This window comes from Artibeus jamaicensis, unplaced genomic scaffold (genome assembly GCF_021234435.1).
Source record: "Artibeus jamaicensis isolate MK-2021 breed Jamaican fruit bat unplaced genomic scaffold, CSHL_Jam_final scaffold_754, whole genome shotgun sequence".
NCBI lineage: Eukaryota > Metazoa > Chordata > Mammalia > Chiroptera > Phyllostomidae > Artibeus > Artibeus jamaicensis.
This window is the reverse complement of record NW_026522054.1, coordinates 3,542,455-3,559,227: the sequence shown is the minus strand read 5'-3', so window position 1 is coordinate 3,559,227 and position 16,773 is coordinate 3,542,455. Positions and strand designations below refer to the sequence as shown.

At 51.9% G+C, this 16,773-nt stretch overlaps 1 protein-coding gene across 2 annotated transcripts in view; it reads right to left on the bottom strand.

The window, feature by feature from the left end:
* SMYD3 (SET and MYND domain containing 3) overlaps positions 1 to 16,773 on the bottom strand; it is a 460,068-nt gene that overhangs the window by 75,589 nt on the left and 367,706 nt on the right. For both annotated transcript variants that reach the window (XM_053659583.1, XM_053659584.1), the window contains one exon: positions 3,535 to 3,622. In XM_053659583.1, the coding sequence (XP_053515558.1) occupies positions 3,535 to 3,622 (88 nt within the window). The remainder of the gene's footprint in view (positions 1 to 3,534; positions 3,623 to 16,773) is intronic.

Here is a 16,773-nt window from a genome sequence, read left to right as displayed (position 1 = left end):
GTGGGCTGAGTTCGATCGAATTTTATCCATCCACCCGCGCCCCTCCCCACGCCCGCACAAGCCAGCCTCCTCACTGTCCCTGCAGCCCCCATCTCAAAGCCTCTTCATCGGGGCCCTAGCATAGCCCTGAACTGAGGGCGCCCCGAGGCTCCTCCACCCCCCACTCCCCCCACCCCCACCCTGGTCCTCCAGCACAACCCGCCTGCCCCGGCATCCGGACTCTCAGGGCAGTGCTTTCCAAAGCATCAGCAAACACTTTCAGTCAACCGATCGGGCCACCTGTGGGAGCGGGGACTAATGTCTCTAACCCTCACAGGAAATCTATTTTCCTTTCCGTGGGGGCCTCCTGGAGACGTGACGCCAGACCCCAAAGGCACGCTTCCTCCGGTGGGATTTCAGCGCCCACCCCACACAGCCGAGGGCCATTGGATCCCATTTCTCATACAACCGTGCTCTCCGATTTTAGGATGACTCATGTCTCGGAGGAGTTGACTCTGGTCTTAGAAAAGGTACACTGATTGAAGACCAGTGCATTGGCCACTTTCTTTTGTACTCATCTGCCACATATGTGTCCAGTGCGCTGAACGAACCTCCCAGAGGTCAGTATTGGAGGCCGTGCTCTGACTTTGTGACAGATTGTCGGGCTAACCTCTGCGGCCCTTCTTTCCAGCAGCACACACTTGACGAGCTGTCGGGGGAGATGACCGCCTCTCACACGAGGCTGGACGCATCTGTGGCGAGGCTCTGCATCCCGTCTGAGTGTCGTGTTGTGTGACCTCCGTTCTTAGCCGCCCGTCCACTTGTACATGCTCCAGCTCACGTGAAAGAGGTTTGCAGTTGACAAGCCTTGGAAGCAAGACCAGACGAGATGCTCTGCAGCCCCGGATAGGAACACATCTGCTTTATCCCCTGCAAGCTGGAAGGGGCCGCGTGCCAGCCTCCCTGCGCAACACTGGCACCCGTCTCCTGGCAGTCGAGGCCGGCCTCCCCTGCAAAACACCCCAGTGAGCCAAAAAATGGAATCATTTTAACTAAGAGGCTTTTCCCCCAAGCCAACGCCGGTGTGTGTTTGCTTAAAAATTTAGTCACTGGCATTAGCTCGGTGCTTACTTCAACTGGTTCCACTCAGCGGGGAGGTGAGCTCCGGGCCTCCACAGAGTGGACGAGCCTGCCCGAAGAGAACGGACGAGCAGCGGACAGAACAGACACCTTTTCTCCTGAAAACCCTTTCAATGACCAGAAGAGGATTAGGGGCCAAAGCGAATTCACCTGGGAATTAATTAGCAACTTGAGACAAAGCCCGTCAGACCACAGGGCTTTCCCTCACCTAAACATCTTACTCCGTTTTTTAAAAGCCCTCCGACGACCCTGTCACCCACGAAGTCAAATGCATGGCATGGAAGGCCTGGCCACTGCCCCACCTCTCAGACCGAACAACGCAATTTCTCAACAGCGTGCTCCTGCACATTACGTCACGCTGTCTGCACAGGTGACGTCCTCGGGCTCACCTTCCTCACTGAGCTGCCCAGTGAGCTCCGAAGAGTCCCCCCAGTCACAGCTCAGTGGCTGTGTCCGCCGTGGGACCTGCTTTACCCTCCCCAAGTCGAGGAGACGACTGCCGTGCGTCTGATGCCCCATGAGTGCGCACAGGCAGACCTCGCAGAGCTGGAGGTTTGGTTCCAGACCAGCTGGGGACACCGTACTCTTTGCTGGTGCAAGGTCTCACCTTCGGTTTGTAAAAGGTGCAACATCAGTGATGCGTAGTTGAGCGAAGTGCAATCAAGTGAGCTGTGCCTGCACTTCACCAAAATATGTATTAATTTACATGTTTCCTAACTGGCAAGGCCCCTGGCATGGAGTCGATGCTCAGTAAAGCCTCGTCCAGTTGAGGTTCAATGTTGCTGGGTTACCCATGGGTCCTAATACTGCCGCTGGGACCCTGCAAGACAAGTTTATGTGTCCCTCTGCCATGTGACAGCTCATTGATTTGGCCATTTTCCCAATATCCGCAATCCTGTCAATAGACAGGTGTCAAATGCCATTTGGATTCTGGTTCCACACCTCCAAACTTATTTCAGTGTTTCTCTATCCCTCTTGGTATGTCTCATCCCAAACTGAATAAAAAGTCCCACACACGATAAAAATATCGCCTTTCTCATTCCCTACTCTCCATTTCTATTAATGCAGCCCAGGGTCACAGAGGTCTTTTCAGGGGGTTAAATTATACTCTGAAATTTGATTAGGATTTGTTGTTTACTGAAACCCTAAAATCCTTTCCTCTGTTCTGTGGCTACCTTTGTGTATATTTATACAGTTGAGCTTTTCACCCCCCAAGAAGGTTTTCTATACCCTCTGCTGGGATTCCATCCTTTCGGACTCAGGAATATTTCAAGCCTGCAGGGTCCTCTGAGCTCTTGATTCCACCATCTGACCTGAGCCACCCTCCCCACTGAAACGCATTTGGGAATCTGAGGACCCTGTGCTCCGGATCCTCACTCGGGTGCAGAATCAACGGTGGAAGGGGCCTGAGGTGAGGACCAAGCGCTCAGAGTGACAGTCGTCCAGTCAGCATCATTTTTTCCAGGGCAGCCGTTTGACCATTTAGTGAGACGTATGGTCATGCTAGTGTCTGGCAGAAATGTCTTGCCTTGTTTCTTTCCTTTTCAAAACTCCTTCTGCAAACCACAAACTTCCCCAAAGGAAGCTGCGATTCCACGGACTCACGTGTGGCGCCCGCGCCGCACCCTGGCCATCTCGGCTTCCTTCTGCGTCCCTTTAGTGCCCAATCCCGGTCACACACACCCCGAAATGCCCCCAAATGTCACCAGGCTACAGAGTCCAGAAATTGCTTCTTTCTCTAACTACCTCTCCTCTCCTTTACAACCTTTGAATAATTGTGTCTACAGATCAGAAACCTCACCTGCAGATTTTCTTTGTGCCGGGGACACCCCTTCCCCAAGGCCTGTGAGTGACCTTCTGTAATCTTTGCTGTCGGCCTTGGTCTGTTTCTTCTTACCTTGTGGTTCCCCTTTGTCACATTTTTGCTCAAGTAAACTTCTCCGCAGGAAGTGAGCCCCCTCTCAGCCTCTGCCTGTAGAAACCCCGTCCCTGACTTGGGAATCTGTTGTGCACTCTGACCTCCATCCTGAGTGATCCGTCCTCACACGGAGCTTTGAGCCACCTACTCATGGTCCTGTTTGTGCTGAGAGTATTTAATGTCCAGCAACTCCCATTACCATTGTAGTCATGGTTGGTTTAATATGAAGCTTCTAGCTCTGAGGGCCAACGACGTTGAAATGTAAGGATTCTAAGCTATTCTTTCCTAGAGTTGTGGGTTATGAGAGAAAGGGAGCCCAGAAATCAGCTACCTTTTACACATAAAAGACTTCTACTCACTGACCTACTGTTACTGGGCCGTGACACAGAACGGAGCCCCCTGCAGGGATCAGACCCCTGACTTGGCCTGACACCAGGCTTCAACCGATAAGGAAGCAATCCCGACAGCACAACTCCATCCACGGGTGAAAAGGATACTCCACTGTGCCTTCAGTTCTTCGATTTTTTTCAAGGATTCTCGAACTTCTTTCCATGCTTGCTCATCGCCAGTTAGCATATCAGCATCCTGCGCAGGTAAAATTAAAAGAACAGAAAGGAAGACGAATTAATTTAAAAAGGGCTAAGGATCTAAACAGACACTTCTCCAAAGAAAACAGACAAATGGCCAACAAGAATCTTTTCATGTGAAAAGATTCTCGCGTGATTAGCCACTAGGGAAAGGCATATCCAAATCCCAATGAGGCATCAATTCACACCCGCTAGGATGGCCAAAATAAAAAAGATGGATAATAACAAGTGTTGACAAGAGTGTGGACGAACCAGAACTCTCCTATACCACTGAAAGGAATGTAAAACAGTGCCACCACTTTGAAAACCAGTCTGGCAGTTTCCCAAAAGGTTAAGCAAAGACTTACCATATTGTTTAACAATTGCACTCCTTAGACGCATACCCGAGAGAAATGAAACGTGTGTTCACCCACTAACTTGTGCATAACCGTCCGTGGCCGCACTATTCGTAACGGCAAAAAAGTGGGTCTTTCCCAAATGTCCACCAACTGACGAGTGAGTAAAATGCGACACAACCACACAGGGAAATGGCAGCTGGCAGTAAAAGGACACGAGGTGCTGATACGTGGCTGAACCTCGGAAACACGCTGCCGTGGAGGAAGCCAGTCCCAACGACCGACATAGTATATATACACACAATTCCACTTATATAAAATGCTCGCCATGGGCAAATCCTCAGAGACCGGAAGCCGAGTGGCAGTCGGCTAAGGCTGGTGGGGAGCGGTTGGAGAGAAGCGGGGAGTAGCTGCTAATGAGTGCGGGGTTTCCCTTTGGGGTGAGGGGACGTTCCAAAATCGACTGTGACCGTGGCTCCACATGTCTGTGATTACACTCAGAGCTACGAAATTGTACACTGTCATGTCGGAGTCGTATGGTGTATGAACTGCATCTCAATAAAGCTGACACGGAGGTATATAAACATACCTCCATCTCTGTGTCTACAAGGCGGGCAGGGGAAGGGGGAAGAGAAGAGTCGTTTGTTAGGAGACCTTCAGGGAACACGTCAGTCAGTATGGAGTCATCCATCAAAGTGAAGTTCGGAAAAGGAAGACAGTTACACCCACGTATGTGAACCAGTTCTGGCTTCTACCAAAGACTAAAAATAAATCGATAAATAAAAACTCAATTTAAAAAGCAGTACCATTTACTCAAGGCCTGCCCGCCTGCCTAGCAAGCAGGCCCCGTACTTGCCCTGTCTGTCTCCACTTTAAGAGTCGCGGCGGCAGGCTGGACAGCAGGAGAGAGAGAACGGGTGTTATCACAGAACGTGCTGTCGGGCAGCTGCTCAACGGAGCAAGCAAAGGGTGAGCCACACTCATCAGACACTGCTCGAAACTAGGTGTTCAAGACCCACGAGGTCCTCAGTGGGTTTTGGAGAGAAGACCCCTCCTAGGAAGCTACACCCGATCACCATGACCAGGGTGGCAGCGGTAAAGGCAAGGAGGGCGGACGGGAGAGTTGTCTTGCATGCTGACAGAGGAGGTTTACAGAATGACCCCTGTGAGAACCACACCACTCAAGCAGGAAAAGATATGGGGGCCCTGCAGAAGCACAGAAGAAATCCCAAGAACTGTGTGAGGCAGTGGGCGTGCATATAAGAAAATGTGTACGCTCCTTCCACCATCTCCAAGTTCAATTTGAATTCGTTTTTCTCCTAGGCTCATGTCTGAGACCCGTGTCTGTGAGAGAGCGAGTTCAAATATCTTCGACCCCCCCCGGTCCAACAACATTCCTAGCACCAGCACTTGGAAAGGGCGGTGAATTCCTCCAACGTGGAACTCACGCGGGGGTCTCCAATTCTTCCACCAAGCAGGGCGAGACTGTGGGTGCAACCAGAGCAACCGACTTCCAGTTGTAGCCACAACTAAATCCCCACCACAACCCGATTAGCTGTTCTTCGGGGTCAGCCAAAGACTCCATTTACTTATCGAAAGAGCAGGCAAGCCTTGACGCTGCTCCCAGACATTCAGAAACAACAGCTCTTGAGAGCACTTTGTATTGGAGCCAGACAGAGCCACCTTCACTAGGTGCTACCAGCTCCCGGGGGGTTCCATTATGGTGACCGTCACCCTCTCAGGTTCCCTCACTCCCCTCCCCACTCCCATCTCCTGACCCCTCCCTGTTTCATCCTGGGTCTTCTCCCGTGGCTGTCCCCACGGGGCATCCCTCTCCCCATCTCCACACCGGGAAAGAGGAGAACAGAGAGAGAGAGAGAGAGAGAGAGTGTGTGTGTGTGTGTAGGAAGAAAACTAACATGTTATACACATATGCATTCCTATATAAACAGGACGTATGTACCTAAACAGAAACTACTTAGGGAAGCATAATTTAAACCTATTTTTTTAGTTTACAAATGTAAGAGTAAACTAGTGTTCTTTTTCATAGTCCCTGAGGTATGAAATCAGAACAATATGTCTTTGTTGCATTATTTCTTATCCAAACATATCAAAGACGCTTGCTATCCTTCAAGACAAAGATATTTAGGGGAAAAATTCCTTTCTGAACTTCAGCTTGGCTATGTAAAAGGAGCTTAAGTGGCTCGGTCCTGAAATTTGTTCCCAATAGGTGAAAAACATTAGTTTTATACCTGTATCATTTTCAAAAATAGAATGTACTATTGCTGAATGTCCTTCAGGTGGTGAAAATAATTCAAGCTATAAGCAGAAGGATTCCTGAGAAAGTTCCCTCTTCTGGGAGGGGATAAGGAGAGGAAAGAACACGTGTTCTGGCACCAACAGCACCCAAGACCGGACCGAGTGTCCCCAGGTGAGCCTTCCTCTCCCGGGGCCTCTCGGCTTCGGGAGGACACTGACGTTCTGTCGCCTGGCCACTCTGGAGGGTGGTGGGGCAGAGGCAGTGTGACCACCCTCATGCACAGCTCCAGACAAGTCCTTGAAGAGCCGCCACGCAGATCATTCCCAACAAGGCCTGCGCTGGCGTCCTCAGGGCCTGGGCACCAGTGAGTCTCCTGAGCGTCTCCCCCCCTCTCCCCCCAGCAGGGGCCCGGTGCAAACTGCCCACTACTTAACTCGGGTCTCTCACTAACCAGCTCCTTGCTGCGCACCCGAGTTCCCTCCACTCGCGGCCCCAGCCCGACCCGCCCTGGCTCTCTCCTGCGGCCACCATGCAGACCCTTCCCACTGCAACCCTTTCCCTCGGGATTCTGTCAGGATCTGGACTGCAGTCTCCTGCCCCTTCCTAGGACACCACTTGCGTCCACTTCTTTGGCTTTCTTCCCATCTGTCCCTTCAGGACGCAGCCTCGAATGTACTCTATCAGGAAATCTCTGGTTCTGCCCCCTGCGTCAGCCGAGCCCTCCTGAGCCCACCACAGCTGCTCTGCCTACCCCTCTGGTACCACCAAGGGTCATTAATGACCATCTTGGCCAGCATCTCCCTGCCAGCGTTCCAACGCCCCGAGGGACCACGACCTGATCACATGGCTCTTCCCAGGGCCAGCAGGGTGGGCTATACGGTAAACATCGGTAACACAGAGAGAGAGAATGAATGGAGAGAGAGGAGTGCTCTTCCACAGTCCCAGGAGCAGCCCTGTAAGAATAAAATACCTTAGTTCCACAACAAGGAGGGGAAATTCAACCACGGAAATAGAGGGTGTTCTTCTCACACCACACGTGGAACGTGACTTGTTCCTTCCACTAGTACCCCTCGGCCGTGGTAGAAAAGGATGCGCTGTAGCTGTCAGGATGGCGAGTGCCCAGACACTGGTGTGAAACCTGCGATCTCTCTCCCCCAGGAACAAGAAATCCCGCGCTGGCTCGGGACCTGCGCTGGCCGGCAGCAGCGGGCTTGGGAGTGGGCTCTGCTGAGTCTCCTGGCTTCGACCCCCAACATCCTCGGGCCTCCTGGCGCTCACCTGGCCCACACGCCCCTGCCCCCATCTGCCCCAGGATGAATAAGTGAGCCGTCTATACTCCCGCACACATAGGTGATAAATCAATACCCCAGTGTCATTCCCTGACTGTAAAAAATAGGTACCAGATGATATGAGATAATCTCCCCACTACATAAAAGGGTGCCACTCAACACAATTACAGTCAATTGGCCAAAACGGCTTCCTTTGGGTTTCAGGGCAGGAAGCGCCCCTGCCAGGTGGCAGTGGTCCCAGTGGATTGGGAATCTGAGTTTCTTCAGCAGGGGAAGGACGGAATCCAGCGGGACGGGCTGAGCAGCTCATCTCGGGGCAGTGACCACTGGCTGCGTCGGGTTCAGACATCAGAGGCACCCATCCAGACCCGCTTTGCATCTGGAACACTCCGACAGATGTGTTCACTTGGCTCACAAGTGTTTGATGTTGAAACGCGTGCGCTGGGCTAGTTTCAGATGGTTCCCATTAGGAGGAAAAGGAGAATGGCAATGGCTTTGCAGTACTTCCTGTTATCTAACCCTCATGCAAACTCTAATTAGATCGGACTGGAGAGAGATGGGTCTCGGACCCATTTATGGGGAAATAAAAGTACGGAACACTTATAACTTTTCCAGTAATTTAATAATTCTAGTGTTTTAAAAGAAGGAGAGGTTTTTGGGGTTTTTTTGGGGGGGGTTGTTTTTTTTTTCAAAGCAGAATGAGGCTCAAATATAGTGTGTGCACTCAGAAGAGAGACTGGGGATTTCTGAAATTCAAAGTCACGAGGGAGACCAGGTTTAAGTGCAGTGCCTTTGATGGAGGTGCTCTGGTTCATGGATAATATGCTGGGACTAATAGATTAAAATACAACAGCACTCGAAATCTTTAGATTCACAGGAAACATCTCTGCTGGAACCAATTTCCACCTCCTCTGGCAAAAACAATTGAAAGCAGTTCAGATTTAACTTGAGTGGAAAAGGGACTCTTTCACAAAGTGGAAAAATGGTTAAAAATAGAGCGCTCGCTCTTGTATCAACCACAAGCCAGTCCGTAGGCACTTCAGCCCAGGGAAACAAGGAAAAAGGAAAGTCCTCAACTTCACGCAGCTCAACGTGTAGAATGTTCCAATTAGTAGAATGTTCTAGTTAGTAGTTAGAACTAATTCGTGCCCACTGAACTACTGGACATGATAATTAGAACATAGAGAAAGGAAGAGTCATGAAATGCAGGTTTGAATTCCTGCTTCCTGGCCGTGTGGCCTTGGTGAGAAATGTAACCCCCTGAAGCCCAGTGTCTTCAGTGATAATGATTCTCAGCACCTGTGACTTCTAACCCTTTCCTTTGTATGTTCTAGAAGCACTCGGGTCATAAATGGCACAGTGGCCTGAGTTTTCAACCCCTACCCTACAGAACAGGGGCCACCAGGGCCTGGACTAGAGGCTTTGTTTGGTGGAAGGAAGAGAGAGACAGACAGACAGACAGACAGACTCTTGTCCTACTGGAGGGGAGCGCAGAGGACAGTGTGATCAACAGTAAGCCCCGCCCTGCCCACATCCAGCTCCTCCTCTGCTCGGTCCGGATGAACTCCTCTCTGTCTACTAAGAACCAGGCCAAATGGCTGCGGTGGCCACAGACACAGTCCCTTGTACACTTGCCAGGGGGACCCATGATGACTGTACCTGTGATGCAGATGAGGAGGCCAGCATCCAGGTGCTGTCACCAGTCCACAGGTGACCTTTGTCAGGGAACTTTACCTGCTCTACTTCATGAAGTGGCACGGTCTCAGTGCCCACGAGTGATGTGCAGAGCAGGATGCAGCAGGGTACCAGACTCTACGTCCTCTCAAGAAGCTCCAGCCTCCTCCTCCCCTCACCTGCTCTCTTGAAGTGGCTGACCCCAGAAGGGGTGCCCCCTTCTCAGGGTGGCAAGCCTTCTCCAGCCAGCCGGTCATGTCAATGCCTTGAGTCCAGAAGGGAGCATTTGAGCAACTCGGAGCACAAAGCCCAGTCCAAACAAATGCTGACGTTGAAGAGAAGGACTGATGAAAGAGCCCAATGCTCTAGCAGTCACATTCTGCTTAACTGCCATTGAACTTGGTTCTCTCTCCGTAGCTGCCAGCATTTGCCAATGCCCACAAGCTTTACTTCTCAGGCCAAAACAGGACTCTACAACAACTACAGATTTCCACAAGGCCACATACTGGAAGCAACTGCAGGTTCAAGGTTAAATCCCAGGCACACAGACTTGCCCGAAGGAGGGGGAATGGCCTCTTCACTAGGAAAGGGACAACAGCCTCAAGCATGTGAACTTGGGACACTTAGAACTACCACAGGCCTCTTCCAGCTACAACTTCAACTCCTTCCCTCCCTCTGTGCTGGGCGTTCCTAGCCCAGTGACCGACTTCTCAAGAGAAATAAGCCCATTGACTTACATCAAATCAGGTCATTCACACACCTGGGGCCATTGAGAAACTACCGGTGTCTGGGTGCACACGAAGACTCTGCTTCTAGTGAAACATTTTGGGAAATACCAGCATGACTGGCTGATAGACAAAGGCAGCTAAACATTACGTGACATTTAAGGAGGAGACGCTTCCTTGCACCCGGCTCCCATACTGGAAAGATATGTTCCTGGGAGTCCAAGGTGGGGATTATATGGAGCCAAAGGCTACTGACTCCGTTTGCAAAAGCACATTCGAGCCCGTTCTGTTCACACTGTGTACAGATGACCGCTGGGGTGGCTGGACAGTGGTGACCCCACTGCCTCGCAGAGTCCTGACAATCTCATTGTGGAAACACCACAGGGTAGGAGATTTGAGACGGGGAACTGCAAAGATTCCTCAGGAAAAACGTCTCCTGGCAACCGTCATTAAGATGCATCGACCTCCCCCTGCAATTTCAGGGCGGGTTTTGATTTCATGACGACCCAAAGCAGAGCCCCCGACCCACACACCTCCGTGTCTCTCGTCTCCTCCTTTGGGGACCGCTGCTTTCATTCCCCTTCGCAAACAGAGCGGAAGACACTCTCGCGGACACGGCAGGTCAGGTCGTGACTAGGGGGCAACGTCGTGACGGCAAAGGTTTCCATAAATAACCCAGACGTGCTTTCTCCGGAGACATTACAAAACAGGGTGAACGAGAGTGCGACGAGGCCCCATGCTCCTGGCGGGCAGGAGTGTGGGAAGGCAGCACCATGTAAGTGCAGGTCACGGGGCCGGAGCCCCAGGCCCAGCTCTGCCGGTGGCCAGCGCCCGTGACACCCGTGCCTCAGTGAACCGTGCCTCAGCTTCCCCAGGTGAGAACTTGATTGAGATCGCCACGGAGACAGAAACTACGCATTCTGTACCACCAGTCACCTGCGTACGTGGGTCCGCTGTGCATAAGGAGGGGCCCGAAAGGCTGAGGGGAGAGACTCTGGAATGCGTGGTGGTGCGCCTAACTGCAAACGCCTCCGTCCCGGTTTAGGCGGAGTTTTCTCAAGTGCCAAATACACCAGTGCGAGCACAGAGAGCACACAGAGGACGACGCCCAGCCCAGGACGGCACTCTGTCAGCCCAAGAGCTCAATGACGACGACTATTTGATTCGCGCACTCCCTCCAACAGGGGCCCGGGTAATGAGTAGGGTGGGCAACATTCCAGACCCGGAGAACATGGTAAGCACCTGTCTCTCTGCTAAAGCAGGCACGTCAGCTTATTTAATCTGTGCGCCCAGGCCAGCGGGATAGTTTCGCTGGGGTCCACATGGACACTCTCAGATCATGAGTCCTGGGACCGAGTCTAGACATGCTCCCCCAAGGGCAAGCGACAGGGGACCAAGGGAAGTTACTTAGGTGACACCAGAATCCGTCCCTTCCCCTGCCTCTCAGGGCCGACCATCGCCAAGTCACCAGTCCGTCCGAATGCCTTGTAAAGCAGCCCTGACGTGCTCGGGCCTCAAGCCAAACAAGCAGCAAGTTCAAAGGCATGTGTCCTGGTCTGAAGAAAAGAATGTTTTTTAATAGCTCAGTCATATTTTCAAAAAGACAGGGCCCGGAGTTGCAGTGGAGAGAAGCCAGGGTTCTTCCAGTTCCTCTGAAGCACATCTGTAGTCTGTGCCTAACCCACACAGAGCTCTGTTCCTGGAAGCTGGGGGGAGGGGAGTCGGGCGGGGGGAGGGGGGTCATTCCAGAGCACAGTCAGTCATGGGCTGAGGGCCTACCTGGCAGGGAGGCCTTTCCTTCCACGGCCTGGGGTCTGGGAGGGGTCGGGGGGAGGTGACTGAATGGGGAGGCAGCTCTTTCTGCCCCACCCCACACCCACGAGGGACCCTGCACAGGGGCGGCAGGACCCAGAGGCTGTCTTGCAACTCCGCCCCTGTTGGGTGAGTGTTGGCTGATGGTGCACACGCTCCAAGCTTCCTTGGGCGCCCCACCGACAGAGAGCACAAGTCTGCCTTTCACAATCTGGTAAACGCTGGCCTGGCCGGCAGCCAGGGGACCTCTTTATAATACCAGACACAAGGCCTGGCCATCTGTGGCGCCCCGCACCCCACTCATTCCTATGTAACCATCTCAGAGACCAAGTACACATCGCTGTTTGCAGGGCCTCTCACACAAAGGTCTGACGGGGCCTCGTAAACCTGACCAGGTGACTGGAGGTGTCCCCACTCTGCAGAAGGAGGAGGTGGTACGAGGAGAGGCAGGAGACTTCACTGAGAGCACGTTGGACATCACGGGAGAACTGGAAATGTCCACCCAGGTACACACTCAGGTACTCCCACTCCGAGTGCTGGCTCATGAGCCACCTGGGCCGCTCGTGGGCATTTCTCCTATTAGGACCTGGCACGGTGGCCGCACCAGGCCGCGGACAGTCTCAGATCTGCCCCTAACGGGGCGGGTGTCAGTCCACCTTGTGTGCTGGTGTCTGGCGAGATGCTTAGCAAACTGGGTGTCGAAGATGGCATTCAGGGTACGCACGATGGCCCATTTCTCTCTCTGCGTACTTCTGGCCCCAGGAAGTGCTCTGATGCCAGCACAGAGGGTGCAGAGCATCCTCACCCTCTTACCCAGGTTCATTTTCTGAGTCAAGTTCAGTGGGTGAAGAGCATGCGGACCTGGCAGTTTTCCTTCCACACCTACTTTACTGCCTGACCTTCTCCATCACTTAAAAGTAAGATTCCAGTATTAGTAAAGGTTTATCATCCATTAAAATAGGCAAGGATTTTTTTTTTCTGCAAGTAAGCAAATATGAAAGTCTGTCCTACCCTGTACAGTAGTACACAGGACTTCAGAGAGTTTACTTGACATAAGAAAAAACTGTTTTTATCACCAATGGAAGCTGAACTAGTCAGGATATGCCAGGTTTTTTCAGTATCTCAGAGGCTGTACTTCGCTCTAGGCGGCTACAGAGTGCTGACTTCCTCTCCCACCCTACACAGACACCCAGGTACCCCAGACGCACCCACACTGTCCCCCCCACATCCATGCCAGGAATGTGCTTTTAGGGACACTGCAGTGTCCAGCTCCCCTTCACACTCAGACCTACTGTTCCTCCAGCTTGGCTTCTCCTCTCTGCGGGCAGGGTCTCTCATGGTGGCTATGCAAATACACAGAGTCACCTGGAGAGCCTTTAAACACACAGAGGCCAGGTCCCACCGAGGACAGTGACGGCAGAGTCTCTCCGAGGCAAGCAGGTACCTGTGCTTTCACAAGCGTTGCAGGTTACTCCAAGGCACAGCCAGGACCACAGACCAGCAGCCCGGTCTCTGCTGCCCCAGTCCCTGCTTCTAATCCCTGAGATCATACCGTCACCTGCTGTGCTAACGCCATGAACACTTGCCGCAAGTTCTCAGTCTGCGGTGGCACCTCCCAGGGCCTCTGCTTTCAATTTATAATAGACACAAAAAGTGAGCAAGTCCAGCTGTGTCCACACGTGCACTAGAGCTGGTGGGCACCGAAGCCCCGAAGACAGAGGGGAGACATGGCCCCGGCCCTGAGGGGCGTGGAGTCCAGTGGTCGGCAGGACTATGCGAACCTGCTGAGATGGAGGGAGAGAAGGTCTGTGCCCGCGGCAGTGCCGACGCAGGCCCTGTGCCCCACCAGGGTTTAGGAAAGTGCCGCAGAGAAGACGACGCTGGAGCTGGACGGCCGTGGAAGGATGAGCCGAGAGCGGAGAAGCAGGACGCACGGCACGAGGAAGCAGAGGGGCACAGACAGCACAGGGCACGGGAGGAAACCCCTGGTTCGGGTGGTGATTGTTGGGGGGGCACCCCGCAGTCCTCTACGGCGCGCCTGTGCCTGCAGTTACTGGCTGCTTGGAGGCTGGGTTTCTTTTTCCTATTCAGAGGCCTTTTTTCAGGTGTGGGGGTGTCTAATTCGGGGACCCACTTCAGAACATGTCCACAGACTGAAAAACCAAAGGCTGGATGAAACAGCTAATGGGGGGAAAGGGAAGGAAAGCAAGGCTCCAACATGAGGCCAGAACCCAGATAAAAGGGTGAATCTGATCCTGTGTGAGCAATATGGGGTCATGGAGGGATTCTGAGTGTAATCGTGTATTGTTCAAATATCTGCATGGAAAACGTGCAGGCAGGTGGAGGGATTGAAGGCAAGGAGTCCAGGAAGAGAAGACATGAACCTGAACGAGGCCATGGCCTTAGGGGCAGAGGCAGAGAGGAAGGGACCAGTTTAAGAGAGGTCAAGAAAAGGGTGACTGGGGAGTGAGCGGTCAGGGGAGGAGGACACTGTCGAGCCTCTGATGTCGGCGACTCAGCAGGTGCAGAGTTTAACTCAGTGCTGGACAAACAACACCACTTATTAACTCATTCACTCATGCAACACAAATCTGTTACCTGCTGCAATAATTACATTAAGTACTGTACTGGGTACTGAAGGCACAGCAGAAAACAAGAGTGATAAGGTCATTCCTGCTTCCTTAACAAGGAAGCCAGCAGGCAAACACACATGACGACAGGCAATGATGGCTAGTGCTGTGATGGAGACAAAGAGGGGACAGAAAAGGACAAGGAGAGGGTCCCCGGTTTTCATAGGGTAGTCAAGGATGTCCCCTCTGGGGAGGCGAGCTCTAAGCTGAAGGCTGATAAAGAGCCAGTAAGCACGACCCTACGGGAAGGCTAGTTCGGGCAGAGGGAAGCCAAGAGCAAAGGTCTCAAGACAGGAGAGACCTTGGCATGTTCCAGCGAACAGACTGAGCTCACTGTGTGAGACGCCACGCAGTGGCTGTGGGCCTTGTTCGTGAACCTGGGCCTCCCCTCCCAAGTGAGTGGGCAGGTGCTGAGAGGCCCCCTCTGTGCGAAACTAGATTCCAGAGCAGCAGGATAGAAATGGGCAGACCACCGAGAATACTTTTGCAGCCATCCAGGCAAGAGAGTATGGCGCTGCAGAAATACTTACAGAATTTACCGTTTTACTGGAGGAAAGAAAGAAGTGACAGCGGTCTGGTGTCGGTCATGAAGTCTTGACCTAACCTCATCTGTCTGGCAAGCTGGATGGCCCACACCAGTTTGGTTTATTAACCTCACCTCTGCCGCCCCAAACAGCTGCTCTAAATGTTCCCAGGTTTCCAACAACAAAGACCCCTGTATATCTTATGGATTCTCAACTCTTGATCATCAAACCTTTCTCTCATCTGAAAGAGCCCATCCATACCTTAAATTACTACAATAGGCCAAAAGGAAATGAATAACTTTGAGTGACAGTTTCATGGTTGTGTTCTTATCTCATTGAGTTGTATACATTAAATACACAGATTTTTGTATGTCGAACATGCCTACCACTCATACCACAGGTAGAAGAGGGGAAAATGTACAGATGAAACAAGAAAACAAGATTCAGTAAATATGCAGTGAGATCTCCGAGTCAACAAGTTAGTGACTTAAGATAAATAAATAAATGCACGGGAATCTCCTTAGGTCCCAGCTTATTTACTTACACATCTGGTTGGCAAGAGAATGAGGAAGTTAATGACTTTTCTATGACATGTATGTGTTTTGTGAGACTCCACACTGCACAGCTAATAATGCTCAACCTTCTGTTGACACACAATGTTTACGTTAATAAAAATTTAAATGGTACATCTCATAGGCAGGAGAGTAAGAGGCTGGGACAATCCCTTGGCAAGTACAATGGGGAAACGAAGACAGATGGCTGATTCAAACCAGCCTACCTGGTATCCTGACTCACCTGGCCCCTGCTCCCTTGCACAGCCATGCATTCTATTAAGCATTAAGCTCTCAGGACAGTGAGGTTCTGACCTACATCAAACAATCTTAGGAATAAAGTCTTGACCACAGAGACAGAGTTTTGGTCAAACTAGAGATAACATTTGTACTTCAGTTGTGTTTCAGAATCAAGCCCAGAAAAACAGCAAAACCAGAGAAAGTGACATCACGCCTGGCATCGGGACCAGATGCAATGACCAATGACCCCTTACCAAGTGCTGACCAATTATCAGAGACCAAAGCCCTGACCCTATACACTCATGTTGATGAGATCACCCCTAAAATCTCTACCTTTAGAAAACAGATAAAAACCCTTAAGGCAAGAGACCCAGCGTGCACAAGAGAGAGCGAGCACGCCCACACCTTCTTTCTTTGCATTCTTTCTTCTAAGAGCCCCCATGAGACTTGCTGCTCCAGGGGAGCAGCAGGCAGCGGCAGCTCGTCCCAGGCTGACCCCTGAAACTGCCTCTCAGGGCCCTTCTTTTGCCTCTGTAACTTGTTTCCCGAGTCTACACAGCCCAGCTGGCCCTCGTCTATTTCTGGGACCTTCCATCTACAAGGCCAAGGCAGCACTCGGAGCAGCCCACTGGAACCCTCTCTCCCAGTGCACTTTCACTTGGCTAAATAAACTTCCTCTTGCGCTGGAGTTCCTGGCTGTGAACTCTTTCTTTGCCAAACTCCACGACCAGGCGCTGACATCACCGGTAACAACAGTGAAGCATACTTCACTGAAAGGCTACATGGCAGGAGCAGTCCTCTTCCCGGGTAAAAATGACTGAGGTGAACTCATGGCAGCATGAAAAGCTCAGTCAATGAAGGAACCAACCGTTTCCGAGAGTACACACTGCACAGAAAGGCTGGGCTGCGCTTCTCTACTTGGTACAACGGCAGCACTGTGACTGCTGGGGAAGGAGACTTCCACCCAGTCCTCGCCTGTAAATCACTACATTCGCGACTTTACATTTGAACCTGCCTGCTCGGTCTTTATGGCCTGAAATGACAAGTGCAAAAAGGGTGTCAATGATCCCTTGAAGCTCTGCGGTTCATATTAAAAACCCTTCTGCTCT